The 22,169-nt window shown below is 36.8% G+C and overlaps 1 protein-coding gene across 6 annotated transcripts in view; it reads left to right on the top strand.

Moving 5' to 3' along the window:
• Positions 1–22,169, top strand: part of Ptpn13 (protein tyrosine phosphatase non-receptor type 13) — a 199,445-nt gene that overhangs the window by 30,420 nt on the left and 146,856 nt on the right. For all 6 annotated transcript variants that reach the window (XM_042668362.1, XM_042668363.1, XM_042668364.1 and 3 more), the window contains exons 2-3: positions 9,111–9,230; positions 21,460–21,638. In XM_042668362.1, coding sequence (XP_042524296.1) covers positions 9,116–9,230; positions 21,460–21,638 — 294 coding nt within the window. In that variant the 5' untranslated portion in view covers positions 9,111–9,115. The remainder of the gene's footprint in view (positions 1–9,110; positions 9,231–21,459; positions 21,639–22,169) is intronic.

Consider the following 22,169-nt stretch of genomic DNA (forward strand, 5'->3'; position numbering starts at 1 on the left):
CATCAAATATTTTTTTTAAAAAAGCACATCTTCTCAAAACCTTACAGGAAGTTTTCCATTTTAGTGTCAAAGTCAGTATTTTCAGTGGTCTAGAACAAGTTTTATCTTCTTATTTTTATTGTGAAAATACCATATAGAGGGGTTACAATTACATAGGCAAGATAATGAGTACATTTCTTATCAAGCATTGTTGCCTCCTCCTTTGTTTCCCCTTCCCATCCCTTCCTATCTCCCACTCCACAAGTTTATCTTCTTTTGCTTCTCTCCTGTACTCACTGTGCTTCTTCTCTCTCTTCCTGAGATAACTTCCTGCATCAGAGCATTTTCATTTTCTGCCCAGAATATTTTTCTCCAGTATCTGTGTGGCACATTCTCATCTCCTTCAGGTCTTTACGCAAGTGATAAAATCACAGCTAGGGCTTCTTTGGTTATCTTATGTTAAATGTTCACCATCTAATCTTCCTGATATTTGCTAGCCCCAATTCTTTAGTTGCTTCCCTCCATAGCATTTATCATCATACAATATTCTGCTTGTTGTAGTTATTATTGTCTGCTTTGCCTAATTAACTGTAAATGGCATAAGTCTAGGTATTTTTGTCTGTATCCTTGATGTCTAAAAGTGTCTGCCTCATAAGAGGTACTTAATAAGAACTTAGCACTTGCTAATGTCTGGCACATACTTTGAATCAATATTTGAATGAATAAAATGTTTAATTTTCTAGTTGGTGTATCATTTTATTCTGTCCAAACTATTTGCCTTTCTTCTGGATTTAGTTTCTCTCTCTTCTCCCCCCTTCCCCCCCCCTCCTCTAAATTCTCTTGAGAGTTGTCATAGGTACCTCATCAGCCTTGGGCATCTTCATTCGTATGTGTTCATTGCTAAGTACAACCATGAAAAACGCTGAGGATTTGACCCTGGTGATGATGATTCTGTAGTATCTGAGTGCTGCAGCGCTAGCAGTTGTTTTGCTCTAGTTAGTTTTTCAGTTTTATACACTGAAAGGACACTACTTAAAAATAGCAATTTTGTTCCTTTGTCAGTTTAAGAACCTCCAACCTTCTTTTGTTAGAAGTCAAATAAGAGGCATGGAAAGGGAATAATGAGCTGGCTGATCTCTTGAGTAATAAGTAATTTTTTTTCATTTATTGTTCACCTTTTAGAATTGATTAAACTCATAAGAGTTATTGGGATTGAGGGTTAAATCCTTATTCAAAGATGCTTAATGCAGTGATTCCATAATATTACTTTGTATGTAAATTACCCAGAGGACAAGAGATACCTTAATAGAACCCCAAAGAAAGCCAGTTTTTGGATGTGGCAAATATCATCATGTGTTGAACAGCCACCTCATTCTGTCAATGAGGCCACCAGGCAAGAAGTCTTTCAACTAGCTGGTTCTGTGTATACACATCATTTTTTTCCTTTTCTATTGTGGACCACAAGCTAGAAGAATAAACTCTTCTAACCTTTATGACTTTATCAGTCCCTTCTTTCTGTACCATCAGCCTCTACTGGCTCTTGCCTTTAGCGTATAAACATAAAATACATTTTAAAATTGAAGCAACATTATCCAGTCCACCTTCAGATTTGTCATAACTTTACTTTTTCTACCACCAGCCAAGCTTCTATAAATTGTTCAATACCTAATATTGTTTTCTATTCTGTATCAATTTGCTTCTTCACCCTCTTCCAGACTGAAACCTCTTTTGATGAAGTTGCCAATGTTATGTATATAGTCAGTTTGATATGTGTTGATTAAGGGCAACTCTGTGTAGAAATCAATGGAATGATGATGAACAACACTTACTACTTTTTCTCTGTCTTGGCCTTGAGCCAAGGATATCACGTGCATCTCATTTAATTCTTGTCAGAATCTGTGAGACAATAACTGTATATTAAGAACTTGTTTTTAAAAGAAATCTGAACCTAGAAATATTAAATGGTTTGCCAAAAGAAATAGTTCTTGGGGCTTGAACCTAGACGATGTGGCATAAAAATTCACATTCTTTATCTTCTACTGATTACCTGTGTGAATCTTCTCTTTCATACTTTTTAATGCGAGAATCCTTTATAATAGTTGTCTTTGTAGGTCTCTCCCCCCTCCTCTGAGTAGTCTCAGTTTCTTTATTTGGCCCTTTTTCTTGATATGATCTTCTTCACTGATTATGCAAACCCATGACTTTCTCCAACATTTACATATTGTTTATTCACTTTATTATTTAATTTTAAAAGTTCAAATTTCATAATTGTATGACCTCTGAAGTCTTAGTAATACCTTCTCAAAGGTTTCAGGATAAAATGCAAACTAACTAGAAAATCATACACAAAAATAGTTTTTATGTCTAGTTCCTATTTATCACTGTAGTCTTACATCCTTTCCATTTCTAGAATTTGAACACCTACTCCTTACTGTTTTTTTTTTTTTTTTTTTGGGTCCGGTCCTGGGTCCCTTAGATCTTCAGCTCAAGGCTAGCGTTCTACCACTTGAGCCACCGTGCCACTTCCGGCTTTTTTTCTTTTTGCTTATGTGGTGCTAGGGAATCGAACGCATGGCCTCATGCATGCAAGGCAAGCGCTCTATCACTGAGCCACCTTCCCAACCCCTACTTACTGTTTTATATATCTCTTCATATAGGTTATTTCCTCTCTCTGGGAAATTTTAGTTATAATTGCTTTGTATCCTCTTTATTTGTTTCCTACTTACCCGATTGTAATCACTCAAAAGTCCTCCACTCTAGTATCAGCAGATTTTCTACAATCTTTCTTTCTGGTGTGATAAAATGTCCCTTGTAAAAGCTCCGGACACTTTCAGTCTTTATCACGTAGAACATACTATTCTGCTGAATTTTAAGAATTCTCTATATATTCTGGATAAAAATCCTTTATCAGTGATGTGGTTTGCAGATAGTATATTTTATGGCTTGTCTCTCGGTTTTGGGATTTTGTAGCAGAGACTGGTCTCAAACTCAACCCTCTTGCCTCAGTGTTGTAAGTACAGGGGTTACAGACATCCACCACCACGTCTGGTTTTCAATTAACAAAAGAAGTCGTCAGAGCCTGTCACCAGTGGCTCAAGCCTGTAATCCTAGCTACTCAGGAGGCTGAGCTCTCAGGATCACAGTTCAAAGCCAGCCCAAGCAGGAAAGTCCATGAGACTCCTATCTCCAATTAACCACCAGAAAACTGGAAATGGCGCTGTGGCTCAAGTGGCAGAGTACTAGCCTTGAGCTGAAGAGCTGAGAGACAGTGCCCAGGCCCAGAATTCAGGCCCCAGGACCGGACCCAAAAAAAAAAAAAAAAAGTGTTCAGTTAGCATATTAAATGGGTCCTTGCTCAAAGCTGATCGTATACATTGAGCTCCATTTTTCACTCTTCTTGAAACATAATGCTCTTATCTTCTTAGATTCAAGTTAAATATTCTTTATTGATATACCCAGAAAAATTATTATATCGCTTGGATTGGGTTCAGTTAATTTTCTTACTGGCTAATTTTGTTCTGCTTCTCTCTCTCTCTTTTTTTTTTTGGTTAGATGTGGGGCTTGAACTCTGGGCCTGGGTGCTGTCCCTCAGCTCTTCAGCTCAAGGCTAGTGCTTACCACTTGAGCCATAATGCCACTTCCAATTTTCTGAGTGGTTTATTGGAGATAAGAGTCTCAAGGCCTTTTCTGCCTGGGCTGGCTTTGAACCGCGATCCTCAGATCTCAGCCTCCTGAGTAGCTAGGATTACAGAGTGAGCCACTGGTGCCTGGCTTCTGCTTCACTTTTTTTTTTTTTTAAATTTAAATTTTAAAATTTGAACCCAGGACCTCACATTAGGCTTTTTGCTGGTCATTTGGAGATAGACAACTAGGGACTTAAAAAAAAAAAATCTTTAACTTCTTTTTTTGTAAAGCATCTGAAAATCTGTATGTATTCTGTTGCTTAGATGATATCCTTTTGAAAAACAAATGTTCCTTCTCTGCTTTTGAATTCTTTTTCCAGCCAAAAGTAGACATAGAAATCCTATACTAAAAAGACAAAAAAATTATCAGTGGATTAATAGTATAACTCAGAGCTGCAATCAGTACTAATTACACCTCTAAAGCACCAGAGATGTAATCTTTGCAGGTAGAAAACTCATGGAAGTTACTTTGGCATGGTTTTTTTTTTGGCCAGTCCTCGGGCTGACTTTAGGGCCTGTGTGCTGTGTCTGGGCTTCTTGTGCTCAAGGCTAGAACTCTACCACTTGAGCCACACTTCTGGCTTTTTCTTTTTATGTGGTATAGAGGAATCGAACCCAGGGCTTCCTGCATGCTAGCTAAGCACTCTACTACTAAGTCAGATCCCAGCCCTACTTTGGCTTTTAAAATTTCTTATTTGTAAAAAATAATCATGATTTAAACCCTAATTTCCTTTAAAAATGTAACCAAAACTCAATATCTTAACCCAAAATTTAACATATATAAGCCATATTTATAATAAAAAAATCTGTGTTAAAATATGTCCCATTTCTTTCACATGGGATACGTGAGACTCATAAGCAATAATAGTCATTTAATTTTAAAAGTATTGTCATTTTCATGATTAAAAGTAGTTACTTGGTATATTAATCGACATTTCAAAGCTACATCTATTTCCTTTTTTAGCTAAAGTTACCTATAGATAGATTGGGGGGGAAGGGGGAGGGGGGAGTGAATAGGGTGGGAGGGGGTGGCTTTCCTTTCTCTTGCTTATTTTCTCACCCACTGGAAACTTGCTGTATTGACCCTGTCATAACTGGAACTGAGAAAAGAGATAGTGATGCAGCTCTTAATAACTCGCCTGTTTGTGTGTGTGTGTGTGTGTGTGTGTGTGTGTGTGTATACATGTGCATGTGTGCGTGCGCGCGTGCACATGCTGATTCTGGGGTTGAATTCAGGGCTGAGTGCTGTCCCTGAGCTTTTCTGCTCAAGCCTAGAGTTCTAATACTTGAGCCACAGCTCCACGTATGGCTTTTTGGAGGTTACTTGGAGGTAAAGAGTCTTGTGGACTTCCCTGCCTGGTTTAGAACCACAATCCTCACATCTCAACCTCCTGAGTAGCAATGACTATAGGTATGAGCCACTGGTGCCTAATTGTTTTGAACTGTTTTGTTTGTTTTGAACTGTTTTGTTTGTTTTGAACTGTTTTGTTTGTTTTGAACTTTATATGTAATTGGGAAAGGCCAAAGCTTTTCTTTGTTCATATTTAGATGGATTTTCATTGGAATTGTACCACCTGTGACACACCACAAAAATTTTTTCCAAATAGAGTACCCACTAAACCTATAAGCTTTCAGCCTGCTTTTCTATTGGGGCATCCTGTTCTATCAGTTCTCCTCTAATTTCTTTCCTCCCTCTTCTTCCTATTTCCTTCCTCCCCTTGCTCCTTCCTCCTCCTTGGAGGTGCTTTAGGCACTTCAGATGTTATTTTGAAATGTAATTTACTGATTTAACATGTGCTTTCACTAGTTTTTTTGTTTTTGTTTTTTAGTATCTACATAGAGTTGTGCAAACCACTGGCACTATTAAACCTTAGGATGTGTTTATCCTCTGGGTAGGATTTTTCATAGCTCCTGGCTTGCCCTTTGTGTTGTCCTCCTTCCTTGTCTTTCCACTGTATTTGTAGTACTGTATTTGACTCTCTCTACAGTGTGCCCCTCCTTGCTGCTGCCTCATAGTGATAGGTAGCCCGAGCCTTTTATAGCCAGTGCCTTCTAGAACTCTGGAATGTCTATCAAGCCATTACAGCTTCCTTAGTTAGAGGTGAAAAGGTTTTCCTACATGTCTTATGCTTTGGGGAGACATGAAAATCATCTCAACCCTTCAACGAAATCATTCTTGTGTAATCTTCTTTTTATTATCCTGTGGGTAGGATTCGGTGCAATCTAACCAGTTCTCAAACATAACACTGGAAATTTGCTACAAGGTAGTCTTTCCCACAAATCATTCTGGTATCTGATAACTAATAGCATCTTGATGCTTCTGTAAACTTTCAGCTCACTAATGTTTCGTTAGGAAGATAATAACTCATTCTTCTGAGAAAGAAATTCAGCTTCTAAATTGTTTTTCTTGAATAAATGTGTTATTGTTACAATAAAGAATAAAAACCTAAAAACTTCATAGGCTAGAAGTCTGAATAAATGATCACACTTTTTTTTTTTTTTGTCGGATGTGGGGCATGAACTCTGGGCCTGGGCGCTGTCCCTCAGCTCTTCAGTTCAAGGCGAGGGCACTACCACTTGATCTACAGCTCCACTTCCGGTTTTCTAGTGGTTTATTGGAGATAGGAGGCTCATGGTCTTTCCTGCCTGGGCTGGCTTTGAACTGCAGTCCTCAGATCTCAGCCTCCTGAGTAGCTAGGATTACAGATGTGAGCCACCGGCGCCTGGCCTGATCACACTTCTTTTAAGGTCAATAAAAATCCTTTGGCTTGAAATTTTCTTAATAGAGACCCAGAAACACAACAAATCAAAGAAAGGTTGGACAAATGGGATTGCATGACATTGCAGAGCTTCTGCATGGCAAAGGACATAGTTAGCAAGATCAATAGAAAACCCACAGATTGGGAGATCTTCACTAGCCATACAACGGAAAAGGGTCTCATATCTAAAATATACCTGGAATTCAAAAAATTAAATCCCCCAACAACAAATCTTCAAAGAAACAACTGCCCAATAAATAAGTGGGCTAAAGACTTAAAGAGAAACTTCTCTGAATAGGAAAGAAGGATGGCCAATAGACACATTAAGAAATGCTCAACCTCCCTAGCCATAAAAGAAATGCAAATCAAAATAACATTGAGATACCACCTCACTCCAATTAGAATGGCTAAAATCAAGAACTCTAATAACAACAGATGCTGGAGGGGATGTGGCCAGAAGGGAACCTTACTACATTGTTGGTGGGAGTGTAAACTTGTTCAACCACTTTGGAAAGCAGTATGTAGGTTCCTCAAAAGACTCCACATAGAGCTCCCCTATGACCCAGCAATCCCACTTTTGGGCATTTACCCAAATGTTCACAAACAAGACCACACTAAAGCTACCAGCACAACTATGTTTATTGCTGCATTATTTACTATAGCTAAGATATGGAACCAACCCAGATGCCTCTCAGTAGATGAATGGATCAAGAAAATGTGGTATATATACACAATGAAATTCTATGCCTCCATCAGAAAGAATGACATTGCCCTATTTGTTAGGAAATGGAAAGGCTTGGAAAAAATTATATTAAGTGAAGTAAGCCAGGCCCCAAGAAACATAGGTCCCATGGCTTCCCTTATTTGCAATATCTAGTATATGTCTGAGTCAAGCAAAAAAGGTCAGATAAGTTGATGTTAGGGAAATGAACCCTAAGATATGTATTCAAATGTTTTTTTTTTTCTTTCATGCGATTGTTTCTAACACATTTATAAGATGATTTCTTTGTTGCTTTGTATGTCCCTCCCCCACAGTATAACCCCTGCTTTCACTGTATTTGATGTTGGTATAATTTGTGGAGGGGAAGGGGAAAAACAAATCGTTTAAATAGGGATACAGGTGGACCCATTGCAACAATAAGATGTACAAGTCGTTATGTCGAAAATGAACTTTGGTGGGGGGGGGGGGGTGCCGGGAGGACGGGAAGGGATGGGAAGGGGAAACAAAGGAGGAGGCTACAATGCTTGATAAGAAATGTACTCATTATCTTGCCCATGTAATTGTAACCCCTCTGTACAATATTTTCACAATAAAAATTAAAAAAAAAATCCTTTGGCTTCTTCAAAGTAGTATCTTATATCTTTCCTTTAACTACATTATGTCTGTAAGGAAACATGCCTCAGAAGCAGACTTTTAAACTTAAAATATTACAGTAAACATTTGAAAAGGGAAATTGAAAGACTTGGCTAGCCTTCCCTTTAGCTAGAATAGCTTTTACTCAGTCTGGATTAATTATCATTAGTGTAAATTAAGAATATTAGCTGTTCTTGTTAGTTGGGGAAACAAAATTAACTCCTCTAAATCAGTCAAACCTATCAATATATAAATAAATACATATATGTTTTTTTTTTCTTTTTAAGGAAATGATGTTTCTAAGTACCATCTAAACCTCTTTTTCAAACACCGATTTCTGGCCATCAAAGATGTGTGTGTGTGCTGAAATTGGCTAGAAATTTAGCAATCACTATTGAAAAAAAAAACCCACAATGTTTTTTTCAAGGCATTTCAGTTCAGTAAAGCTTATAGGACAATTTTGAGTAGCTACATTTTTTTTCTCTTACAGAATAAAAACAGGATCATTGAGCCCCATAGAAAAATTTAAATTTTGTAAATATATCATCTACTTAATTAAATTTTGAAAAAAAATTGATCCTATCAGATAATTACCTCACAGACACTTCAACTTTGTAGAGTCTTAATTCATCAATGTAGAGTCTTGAGTTACAAAGCATGTTGACAGACATAACCTCTTCCCTTCCCATACCTACTCCAATATGGCATTACTATTACAACTACTACTTTTATTGTTATTAAATCAAGTCACCTCTAAGCACAGATTAGAGGAGCAAAGGGTAAGTTGACAAAATAGTTCCATTCACTGCAGAACTTGCAACTATAGTACATGTATATGTAAAGTATTATATATGGTAATAAAGCGAAGATAAATTATGGAAGAAATGTGTTTCCCTGTATTCCCAGTTTCCTATTATGATTGCTATAGAATCTCTTCTCTGTATTGTGTTACTCTTTGTACTTGGGATGGATAGGATGAAAATTGGAAATGAACTCTGAAAGACCTTGAACTGCTTTGGTTTCATGAGCCGATTTTGGTGCCTCCTGGTACACTGGTTTCTCTGTTGTCATGAAGCAGTCACTAACACTGTTTCCTAGTTCTGTCTCTGAGATTAATTGTTAGGCTAGATCAAGGGGTTATTTTGAGAGTTTTTCCCTTAATTCCCTTATACTTTTTAAGTTTTTAGATTGCAATACTGTATTTATACTGAAGGCAGTATTGAAAAATTAGGTAGAAAAGCGGCTCATGGTATCCCGCCATGGACCAAGAGCTTTCACTAATAGAAGTGCAGTTGAGTGGCTAATGTGTGGACCATCCACTGCATTGTTTTTCAGGTAATATGCATGTGACACTAGCTGAGGCCCTGGAGGTTCGGGGCGGACCACTGCAGGAAGAAGAGATATGGGCTGTACTAAACCAAAGTGCCGAAAGTCTCCAAGAACTATTCAGGAAAGGTAAGGCATTTAAAAAAATATTTTATTTTTCATACTGGATAATTGAAAAGCAGATACAGAGTTAGAAATTAGAATTTTTATTTCAGCATTTCTGTTTCTGATAGTGCACCATGCAATGAAAATGTCATGTTATCAAAATAAAAAAAAAACTATTTCTTGTCTGATTGGACCTTAACCCTTAAGTGTAGAAAGTAACTATTAATAAAAATGATTGTTGTTTTTAATTTTGTTTGATAGCAATGAGGATTTTACTCAGACCCTTGCACTTTTCTGGGCAGGCGTGAATCTCATCTCCAGCCCCTTTTTGCATTAATTACCTTCAAGGTATGGGCTTGCTTAATGTCCAGGCATGCCTGGTCTACAGTTCCCCTAATTGTGCTTCCCTGTGTTTCTGGGAGTGACTGGTGTGCCACTGCTCCCAACAACTGTACTTCCACTGTACCTGGGATGACAGATGGGCACCACTGTACCCAGTTACTGGTTGAGAGAGAATCTCATAAACTTTTTTTGTAACCCTGATTGGTCTTGAACCTGAATGCCCTGATCTCTGCCCCCCAAGTAGCTAGGATCACAGGCTTGGACCACTGTGCCCAAACTAATAAGACGCTATGTAAACAAATACAAAACATGTGTACCATTATGCCGGGTGCCAGTGGCTCATGCCTGTGATCCTAGTTCCTCAGGAGGCTGAGATCTGAGGATAATGGTTCAAAGCCAGTCTGGGCAGGAAGGTCTATGAGACTCTTATCTCCAATGAGAAAACCAGAAGTGGTGCTGTAGCTCAAATAGTAGAGTGCTAGTGTTGAGCTGAAGAGCTGAGGGATAGAGCCCAGGTCCAGAGTTTAAGTGTCATGACCGACCCCTCCCCCCCACAAAAAAAGTATCATTAAAAAAAAGTGAAGCCATGACAGGTGCCAAAAGGAGGATGTTTTGTGGTCCTGGGAACAAGTAATAGGAGGATTTTACTTGGTAAAATCCATATAGAGAAAAGGAAGGCTTCCTGCATAAATTGTTCCCGAACATAGACCTGAAAGAAAAGTAGAAGTGGATAAAAGGGAGGGGAGAAATTTCTGCAAAGAATTGTGCATTCTTCTTAAAGTAGGATAATGTAGGTCTAGTAAGTAGTTTGGTGCTTCCCTGTCAGTGGCCACTTCATTCAAATGGTTGTGTGGCATTTCAGTACTAGAAAAATTAGGCACCAATTGATTGTCCAAAACCATTTGGTATACTGATAAAGCTCCATATGAATACCATGTTTGTGGTTGACATCACATGTGTAACACCTATTTTGCAAAGAAGGAGAATAAATCAAGCTTCAACTAATGGAAGAATCAGGATTTATTTATTTATTTATTTTTTGGGTCCGGTCATGGGGCCTGAACTCTGGGCCTGGGCACTGTCCCTCAGCTCTTCAGCTCAAGGCTAGCGCTCTACCACTTGAGCCACAGCGCCACTTCTGGCTCTTTTCTTTTTGCTTATGTGGTGTTGAGGAATCGAACCCAGGGCCTCAGGCATGCAAGGCAAGCGCTCTACCACTGAGCCAACTTCCCAGCCCCTAGATAGCAAAACTTATTAGAATGCTAATACTTGGGCCACATTACACACCTAAAATAAGAATCTCTGGTATGGATCCCAGTGATCTGTGTTTTAACAGGGGAATTTGGGTGCCAACCATGTATAGGATAGAATTGCTAAAAAGTAAGAGCCATGGGAATCTTTTGAAAAGGTGTAGGAATAGCCACTGATTACAAATCTTGTATACAGGGGAAGAGTGTTTGATGACAGATAATAAAGCTTTATTGATGGTATGGTTTTCCAGTCCAGGATAGGAACAGTGTTAAGTACTAATAAATTTGGAAATCTTTGGTTAGAGGTACGATTAATCTAAAGAAAATGCATTATTTTTATTCAAAACCTTGTAGTTTTAAATTTACAGTGCTGCTTTGCTGGTTTCACTTTAATTTTTCAGAAAATTCAGAAGTATAGCCACTCTAGAGTTTTGTAGAGCAGAAAACCATGCTACAGAGGTGTTGTTGAAGGAAAGATAGGTTGGTGGAATTAGTATATTAACAATTAACAATAATCAATTACTGTTAAGAAACATCTACTTATGAGGTATTATGTGGATGATCTGAATAAATACAATTGCCCGGAAGGGGTTTATTCAGATCAGACAAATGAATGTGCAAAATTTAGCACTTCTAAACATTGAGCCAAATGAATGACAGAGACAATGAATACTACAGACGTTCAGAGGAGGAAGAGATAATACCATTTTTATTGTACTGATGGCACTGCTGTAAGTGATCAGACCATGATTCATAGAATATAAAGCAATTTACACATTGCAAGTACCTAAGGATTTTTCCTTCTTTCAAATTGAATGCCTGAATTTACTTGTTATTATGAGATAGTTATTGCAGTAGACTTAGTGAATGTGTTATAAAATTTATTGTGAGGCAGCTGTGTATTTATTGCTCAAAGGGAGCTGGTTTACCATAAGGCCTAAATTGCAGAGTAATATCGATAATACAGAGAAATTAAATTTGGCTGCTTTGGCAGGTAGTAGATTAGCAATTATTACCACTGCCCAAAATTTATTTGGAGAAAACAAATGCTTATTTTTCATTGCTTATGTTTGCTAATTGTGTCATTTTAATACAAGTTCTTCTGTTGAATCATACCAAACTGCTGCTTTTTTGGGGATGAATTGTAGTAGTCTTTATTCTCTAATTACTCTTGAGTAAAATCAAGAATGATAATGGAAGAGCAAGTAACATATGATGGTCTCCAAGAAGTTTGATCTTCTAAAATGTATTCTCCTGTGTGGGTATTCTTTGTCTTTATATCTGCTATATAAAACTTGAACTTGTTTGTTGCTTCTGTCTTTTTCAGTAGGTGAGAACAGCATGCTATGGGTATTCCTAAGCAGTTTTACTAGTGAATTGTGTGTGTGTGTGTGTGTGTGTGTGTGCGTGTGTGCATCTGTGTACACTAAACCTCATGTTCTATTATTTATTGCTCTACCACTTGAGCAACATCTCCACTTCCAGTATTTTTTTGATTAATTAGAGATTTATTTCTTTATCATTTTGCACTCCTAGCAATTTAAAGCTATGAACATTTTTTAAAACAAAGTCTTTATGGTGACTATTCATAAAGAAAAAAACTATATCCAACTATGACCTTGTTGAAAGACACAATCTTCAAATTGAGCTTTTCTTCTGAGGCAGAAAAATGTAAAACTTTTAATAAACATGCAGTTCCAAACACAGAACTGAGGGTGATGATGGTAATTAGTTATCCTTTTGTCATAAATTTCTTAGTTATTACCTTGTGGTCATTACTATGTATATCTGAATAATTACTGCTTGGAAATTTGAGATTTTTTTCTTGTGGTCTTTTATGTGATCTAGCTATAATATATATAGCTATAATATATGTAATAATATATAATATATTATATAAAATATAATATATAATAATATATAATAATCTAGCTATAATATATATTCTCTGTACTTTCTGCTTCAAAGCTTTAACTTCAGTTTGTTAATGCTGTGACTTCTATATTGTCTACATCATCATTATTACTTTCTGTATTTGGCCTCTAAAAATTCTTAGAGATAGTTAAAATCAACTATGATCCCATGAGTATGGTTTTATAATTATGTCTTTTGTAATTATGTATTTTCATGTAATTATTATGATACTTATAATGATTGATGACTAATATAAAACTACTACTCTTTGTATTAAATTCTCTGTAATTTGCTTTTGATATTGCCACCTTACATAGTTAGATTCCATATACTTGTCCTTTATCTATAACTTCTGTGTTTTATAAAGAGTGGAGAATTGGAGAATGTGTGTGTGTCTGTGTGCACACACATGCGTGTGCACGTGTAGTACAGATGTTTGGCTTTGGGGCATTTAAGCCAGTCTGCTTTTTTCTGGTGGTTATTTTTTTTGGGGGGGGGGCGTCCAGTCGTGGGGCCTGAACTCTGGGCCTGGGCGCTGTCCCTCAGCTCTTCAGCTCAAAGCTAGCGCTCTACCACTTGAACCACAGCGCCACTTCCGGCTTTTTTTCTTTTTGCTTATATGGTGCTGAGGAATCGAACCCAGGGCCTCATGCATGCAAGGCAAGCGCTCTACCACTGAGCCACCTTCCCAGTCCCTCTGGTGGTTATTTTACAGATGGAGTCTAAATGGGATTCTCCAGAACTCAGCATCCTTAGTAGTTCAGATTATAGGCATGAGCTACCAATACCAGCTCAAATTTCCATTTTTATTTATTTTTACCTCTTTGCGTGCATGCATGTGTGCGTGTGCGCATGCGTGCGTGCGTGCGTGTGTGTGTGTGTGTGTGTGTGTGTGTGTGTGTGTGTGTGTGTGTGTGTGTGGGTCTTGGGGCTTGAACTCAGGGCCTGGGAGCTACCAATACCAGCTCAAATTTCCATTTTCACTTAATTTTACCTCTTTGCGTGCATGTGTGTGTGTGTGTGTGTGTGTGTGTGTGTGTGTGTGTGTGTGTGTGTGTGAGTCTATCTGTCTGTTGGTCTTGGGGGGGCTTGAACTCAGGGCCTGGGCACTGTACCTGAGCTTTTTGTTGAAGGTTAGCACATTATAGCCCACTTCCTGCTTTTTCCATGTTTAATTGGAGATAAGGGTTTAATGGATTTCCCTTCCAGGGCTGGGTGGGAATTTTGATCCTTACATCTCACCTTCCTAAGTAGCTTACTTTATTTACTTAAGAAGTAAAATTGTCTGGGCTGGGAAGGTGGCTCAGTGGTAGAGCGCTTGCCTTGCATGCATGAGGCCCTGGGTTCGATTCCTCAGCACCACATAAGCAGGGAAAAAAAAAGCCGGAAGTGGTGCTATGGCTCAAGTGGTAGTGTGCTAGCCTTGAGCTGAAGAGCTGAGGGACAGCGCCCAGGCCCAGAGTTCAGGCCCCACGACTGGACCCCCCCCCCCCCCCTAAAAAAAAAAAGAAGTGAACTTGTCATCACTGAAATAAAAGTTGGGGAAGAAGTTCATTAAAAGTCTTAATGCTTTATGTCTTCCTAATTATAGGCCTCTCAGTCCCATCTTACTAACTGATTGGGAAACATAGCTTATAATAATAATAATAATAACAATAGCAACATGTAGGTACAGGGCAAACAAACACAGTTTCTCTTGTACTTTCAGTCAGTACACCTTTGGTCACAGTAATATTTACTGAGGAGTGAGTCTGACACGATATGAGGCCATATATAATGGAATGGAGAGCTTTGCTTTGTTCCTGGGTAGGAAAGCTCTATCAGTTTCCTGTAAATCTATAGACTCAATGCAGTCCCAACAGACTTTATTTTTGTGGAAACTGAATTCATTCTAAAATTGATATGGAAATTCAGTGGATTTCCAGTAACCAAAACAACTTTTAAAAAGAGCAAAGTTTGTGGAGGTTTACTGCCTAATTTCAAGACTTACTTTGAAGCTGTGGTGATCAAAATAGATCAATGGAGCATAATAAGAGTCTGGAAAAACTCACATTTCTAATGAACTTCAAATTGGCTTCCTGAGGCCTTTTTAAACTTTTGAAAAAGAAAGCTTTTTTGGATTAAGAGTTTTTAAAGTAAATCTTTGTATGGTGTGTATGGCTTTTTTGAAAGCTAGATCCTACCTACTCCCTTTTTTATTACATTCCTAATTATCTACAGCCATAATTTTGTTGATTAAGAGGGTGTATCAGTTGTCTTTGACATGCTACATCTTGCCTTGCACTATAAGGCCAGAACTAGCAGGTCCTTCAGGTTAAATGTGTTTGAGTCAGATAAAATTATTCCATTTGTTCTCTGGAAACAAACTATAAAACATGAAATTAAGCTTAATATCTAGCATTCATAAAATGAATAACACAGATTGTTTGACAAGTACATGAAACACTTGTAACAAATGAACATTCTCTTCCTCACAAGCACCAGTGTACTAATTTGAACTTAACTTTGAATATTCTGAACAATTTTATAAATTTGAAGATTTACACATTTAAGGAGAAAAGTTACTAGAGATCATGCTTTCTTGTTCTGTCTTTGGTGATAAATGAAATTTTGCTCACTGCATTTAAGTTTTATACTTAAAGAAAACTTTTAATATTGGGTATAACCTGTACAGTTTTTTAACTGTACAGCCTAATGAGTTTTTATGAATGCATGTACACATCCATGTCCCCACCCTCCCTCCACACTCAGAGCAAGATATAAGACATCTTTAGCACTTACTGAGAAGGCTTCTGCAAGCTCTCTTTTTTTCCTCATCAATTCTTGGTACTCAAGGATAGTCACTACTATTGCATATCACAGACAAGCTTGGTCTAGTTTTGGGGATCACATAAAAAGAACCATAAGCCAAGCACTTGTGCCTCATGCCTGTAATCCTAGCTACTCAGGATGCTCTAGAATGCTACATGTCTCCCACTAGAAACTGGAGATGTACTAATCTACTAACCTTTCATCTGGCTCTGGGAAAAAATGGAATAAATTCCAGTCCCTTTGGATGTTACTGGTTTTTCTGCCTTTGTATATTCTAGAGAATGGCCCCAGAAAATAAAATGAAGTAAATGAGTTCGTTCTTTTAGTTTAACAAAGCCTTTGGTTTTATTCAGATAGCAAAGGTAGAAGAACAAGAAGATCCTTTTTTTAACTTGAAACTTTGTCTGCAGTTGGCAGGAGAGAATAAAACCTACTCTTTATAAAAGACCTTTACCATAAAACTAACTTCTTTTACTAATTATGTCTATTAACATTTGGCAAAATACAATGTGACAGATGATCAAGAGTCCAAGGTTGTTAGATGGCAACACAAGTGCCAGCACTTTGAGAAGCTAAGTACTTCATTCCAAAATTTCTGAGGCAAAATTGTTAAAAGCTGTAGCAAGAAGATTGTTTTAAGTAGATGTTACCATTCACAATTAACATTTTAAAACCATATAAATAGGATGGTCAATCAAGATATGATTGTTGCTCAGGGAGAGCACCCAGACCCTGAGTTCAAGCCCTACAAACAACAAATAAACAAATACATATGTACATACATACATAAAATAATTTCTTATGTAACCCCCTCTGTATATCACCTTTACAATAACAATAAATATATATGTTAAAAAATGAAACTAGAGGGAACTGTTTAGATTTTTCTCTGTATCCTGTAGCTTCAGAGATAAGAATGTGCCTTTCCTCTAGGTTTAGGGAGGGCAGAGTATAGGTATTAAAATGGATCTTAAGGCCTCTCTAGGACAGTGACTTTATCTGTAAACAGTTTTCTCTAATGCCAGTGTGTCATATTTTAGGGTAAAACCTACAACCTATCAGTAGGAAAGACACTTTCTAAAAGCCAGTGTCTTCCTTTGTTATTTAGCCAGCTTCCTCTTTATAGACAAAAAAGCTATTTTGATCTCATTTTAATCAAATTATTTGATAACTCTTTGGCCTTTGTAATACAATGATTTTATTACAGTTTGGATAAAATAGTTTGTAACATTTCCTAGCTTATTTTTGCCTCACTTATAGCTCGTTTTAGCTTTTCTTGTTTTTTGTATTAATTGTAGTTGTCAAGAAGGGTGAATTAAAGACTGATTCTAATTTAATTTAACTAAGTAATTCTAATTTAATTTAATTCTCATTTATAAGTTGTAAAAATTCAAAACATTCTGGAAGTATATAAAACTCATACAGATGCCATTTTAGGATGAATTAGGAGGTTGACATAGAATTGGAAATAGGTATAAGAACAGAATCATAATTGAGCTGTGATATCTTTTTTTTTTTTTTAAATTAATTTTTTTGGTTGGTCGTGGGGCTTGAACTCTGGGCCTGAACACTGTCCCTCAGCTCTTGAGCTCTTCAGCTCAAGGCGAGCACTCTACCACTTGAGCCACAGTGCCACTTCTGGTTTTCTAGTGGTTAATTGGAGATAAGAGTCTCACGGACTTTTCTGCCCTGGCTAGCTTTGAACCATGATCCTCAGATCTCAGCCTACTGAGTAGCTAGGATTACAGGCGTGAGCCACCAGCGCCTGGCATCTTTTTTTTATAATACAATTTGTGTTAGCCTCCTGATTACAGTTGTGTACCACTGTGCCTGACTCTTAGTCTTTACATAAATGAGGGACAAAAAAAGTTGAGGGGTGGCCTAAAGGAAATGAAAGATTTCTCAGGGAAGAAAAAGCAAGAACATTTAGTGCTCTGGGTTATAAGAGAACTTTGAAGAGAGGCTTCAAGATGTTTCTTTGCATATCAGATTTCTGCTTATTTCTAGCTTTGTTCTTCTACTTGAAATTCTGTCTGAGAAACTTTTTCTGTGGAATGTTGGTAAGTCTCTGAATAGAATCACTTGATACTGAAATTAGTTCATATTGATTTACTCTTTCATAATAGCATTCTTGAGTACAAGTAAATGAACAACTGAAATATAGGACATAAAACTAAACTTCTGGAATTCTTTTGTTAGCATTCTTTGATTTTGGAAACATTTCCTTTAAATTCCTTCCTTTTAGTTGTCAAGAAGGGTGAATTAAAGACTGATTCTAACCACAACTCTCGATTTCTTCACTTGTTGGTTTACATAACTCCTTACAATTACTTAAAAATGTATTTTGTGGTTTCACTGTTTTCTCAATACTCTAATACTCAGATGTCATGTGTGTGTTTTGGAAAGTTGACAGCAATATAGTTGTGATCACAGTTGTACTAGCTTTATTATTTATCAGTTAAATAACACTTTGAAAATGTATCATTTCTCTGTTTTTTAAAAAGCAAAATTATAATCCAACAGGATAATTTATTTCTCACTATTCCTCTGCCAACAATTCTTGATGTTCTCTCTCCAAACTTAATCATTTCCTGACTACATGCCTTTGCTTTGGCAGTTTGTTCTGTTAGTAATACTACCTTTAGCTACAGTTACATGTTACCTTCTTAAAGGGACATACATACTAAAAAAATTTCTCTGTACATTGCAGTTAAGGTAATTTTGCTGTCTGCAAAACTCTTGTTTTTCTTTTAAATACATTTTATATCTTGTATTTATTTATGTGTACATTTTATTTTTCCAACAGTATTTTTGATTTTATTAGCAAATGGCTTTCAGTGTTGAAAAGATTATGCTAATCTATATAGTACTTAAGATTATTCTGTCCATTAGGTGTTCCACAAAAACAAATGCAACTAAAAGTCTATTACCATTTCCTGCCAAGGGCCATTTGGGTATTATAACATCATTCACAGACCATATAAAATTACCAATACAAATAGATAGAACATGGGAAGCCAATTAAAAGCATATATATTTGTTCATTGTGCACCAAGTGATTTCAAGGACTTCATATGGCTCAAGTGTCAAGAATTTCTCACCCCTTTTTATACTATGAAGTTGAAGATAAAATACACATTTTTGCCAGAGTAGTAATAGCTTTATTGACTTTAGTTGTATTGGTCAATGAGTAAATCTCAGTTTTAGAGTGATAAGCCATAATAGACTGCTTTCACTTTCAACGTCTTCTAGTTGGTGTTACCATGGTGAAAACAAGACAGAGTTGGTCTGTGGCCTAGGATGAGGAGGAAAAGTATAGCAAGCCCTTTTCTAGTTTGTGCAGATACCAGTATCCAGCTGATCCCTACCTATTCTGTATACTGCTATTCTACATACCACTGCAGGATATAGTATTTAGATGTGATCATCAATACATTTGAAACAGTAACAGCTGTATCGGAAATCATTAGGAAACTGTTCAGATTAAAGGCAAGAATTAGCCATGGGAATTAGAATGTCAGCCTCTGAACTATGTTGAAACCTGGGAACTTGGGAACTGACAGAAAGGCTAATAAGAAAAATTAAGAGTAGAGTGAACATTAGCAGTGGTGAAAAAAGTATTAGAGGGAGTTATAGCACAATACTTTCAAGTATACACAAGAGAAGAGGAAGATCCTGGGGAAAAAGGGAGAAGAAACAGTTTATGCCCATTTTAGGAGTGCCCTAGGGTCTCTTCATTTCCTTTTTTTTTTTTTTTTAAAGCAAAACTAACCAGTATTTAATGAATAGAAAGACAAGCTTCCCCTCTCTCTCTCTCTCTCTCTCTCTCTCTCTCACACACACACACACACACACACACACACACACACACACATTTAAATTTTATTTTTATTTAATTTTCTTTTCTTTTTGTCGGTTGTGGGGCTTGAACTCTGGGCCTGAGCACTGCCCCTCAGCTCTTCAACTCAAGGAGAGCGCTCTACCACTTGAGCCACAGCACCACTTCCAGTTTTCTGGTGGTTAATTGGAAATAAGAGTCTCGTGGACTTTCCTGCCTGGGCTGGCTTTGAATCACGACCCTTAGATCTCAGCTTCCTGAAAAGCTAGGATTACAGATGTGAGCCACCAGTGCCCAGCTTCTTTCCCATATTTTTGGCAGACTGTTTCCTAATTTATTCCATCACAGAAGGGAGAGTACATCTGAAGATTCATTGCTGCTCTGACCCTGCTTTTTCTAGTCTTAAAACCTTCCCTTCCACATAGGAGGGAAAGCATGCAACCTGTCTCTTTGGGCCTGACTTCCTTCACTGAACAAAACTTGAGGCCTTTTAAAAAACAAACAGACACATAACTCATTTTATTGGTGATGGATTCACATAACTTTAAATACAGTCTTTTATATCAGGAACTCACATATATCTCTGATTCTGACTCTCACACTTCACATCCAAGTGTCTTTGACATCTCTGCTATCAAGGAAAAATTTTATGTTTCCAGTTACTCAGTTCAACCTGTTAGCATCATCAGATTGCTTTCACTCACATGTAATCTGCCAGGAAATTCTGTTTTTACTACCTCTAAAATACATTGTTTCCGTCAAATTCTCACTTCTACTGCTCTTACCTTGATTTCAAACCTTTATCACCTCATTCCATGTAGTATTATTACATTGGTTTCCTAGTAAATTCAATAAAAGTTATTTTCATAAAGTTATACTAACTTTTTTTGATAATACTATTCCATGATCTTCTGTAAATTCCTTATATCTTGACTTACAATGATATCAGAATAATGCACTCAGATTAAATAATGGAATTGACAGTCATAGCTTTCTGTGAACCCAGGTCACCCAACAGTTAGCTTAAACCCTACATCAACATCCTTTTGATATTAGAAGGCAAAATTAAATTCCTTCAAATGAGTCTTTTGACCTTTTTAATGTATTGCTTGCTTTACTTTTAGGAAGAGATCACCTAAGTCTAAAGAATATTTTTAGCCTTCATATATAGTGAGCTTTCCAGCTATACAGGCAAACATTAAAACCAAAACTTAAGAGACCCTAGTAGTTATATTGGTAATATACAACAAGCTGCCTGAAATTCTAGTGTAATGATGAATCAAAATAAATGACAAAATTCAAATTCAAGAAAAAAAACATTCTGTTTGGTTGGTTGGTTTGGGTTTTGATTTGTTTGCATTTTTGAGAAAATGTCTCACTAGGTAGCCTAGGCTAGCCTCAAACTCTTGATCCTCCTACCTCAGGCTCGAGTGTTGGGCTATAATACCATGCATGGCACCCAAAAAATTTGGACTTAAAAAGCAAACAACCGCCTCTCCCAGATTCTTTAATTATACTTGGAACCCTTATTAATCTAAAATCTGAGGAAATTAGTTTATAAACATTATGATCCCAATTAAGGAATCTTAATCAGGGAATTTGGCATAAATGAGATACATGTGTATTAGTGAAGTTCAGAACTTTTTTGTATTGGAGTTTTGTATTGGGGTACCATGTCTTGAGGGACTATAGCTTTCACTAATTTCTTAAAGGAATCCAGGGAATTTAGAGGGAATTGTGGATTCCCTCTAAAATTTAAACCTACTGATCCTTACCTATTCTATATACCACTATAATAAAACAATTGAACCAAGATTAATTTTTATAACCAGTAATAAACATTCACAAGTTTTTTAGATCTGTCCTCCAGATTTGAATTACTAAACTAAATCAAGTCATTAACGTTAACAATGCTAGCATTTGCATTTATATAACACCTATTGTTGATTTCAATGTGTATAACCACAACATATATGCATATATAATATATATGCTGGAATATATTGGTACTAATGTAAGTAGCACAGTGATATTACTTCCTCTGATAATAATTTTAAGAAATTTTATCTTCTTTTTTTTGGGTACAATTATGAACCAGTAAGCATAGCTGATCCTGCTGCCCTTGGCTTCATCATTTCTCCATGGTCCCTTCTGTTGCTGCCATCTGGTAGTGTGTCATTTACAGATGAAAATATTTCCAATCAGGACCTTCGAGCATTCACTGCACCAGAAGTTCTTCAAAATCAATCACTGACATCTCTCTCTGATGTTGAGAAGGTAACTTAGATTTTAAATCTTTATTAAAATTTGTTTTAATATTTTAGTGTGAGTAGGCAAGACAATGGGCTACGCCAGCCCCTGAAAAAAACTTAATAATTATGTGTTCAAAAAGCTTATTTTACTTAAGAATTTCAAACAATTCTAGACAAAATTATGAATTTCAGCAAAATACTAAAACAATTGAGAGACTATTAATTCATGCTTACAAAGAGTTGTGAAATACCTGTCATGTATACAACACTGCTGTAGGAAAGATGCAAAAATAACTTGGAAGTAGGTTCTGATGAAGGTGTACAGAACAATCTGTAATATGTCAGGATGAGATGATTTCTGTGTAGAGGAATAAAATGTTAAGTAGCATTTGCCTTGGGCTATGAGAAATTACTAGATTTTTGATGAGTATAAATACATAGAACATTTTCCTCAAGGTTAGTAGTGTGGAAAATGACAAGACGTATAAATTATTCACTGTGGATGGAAATGGTTTATCAGAGCAGCTAGGCTAAAGAAACTGTAGCTAAAGAAGCA

Source organism: Dipodomys spectabilis, unplaced genomic scaffold (genome assembly GCF_019054845.1).
Source record: "Dipodomys spectabilis isolate Male_0828 unplaced genomic scaffold, ASM1905484v1 ptg000436l, whole genome shotgun sequence".
Taxonomy (NCBI): Eukaryota; Metazoa; Chordata; class Mammalia; order Rodentia; family Heteromyidae; genus Dipodomys; species Dipodomys spectabilis.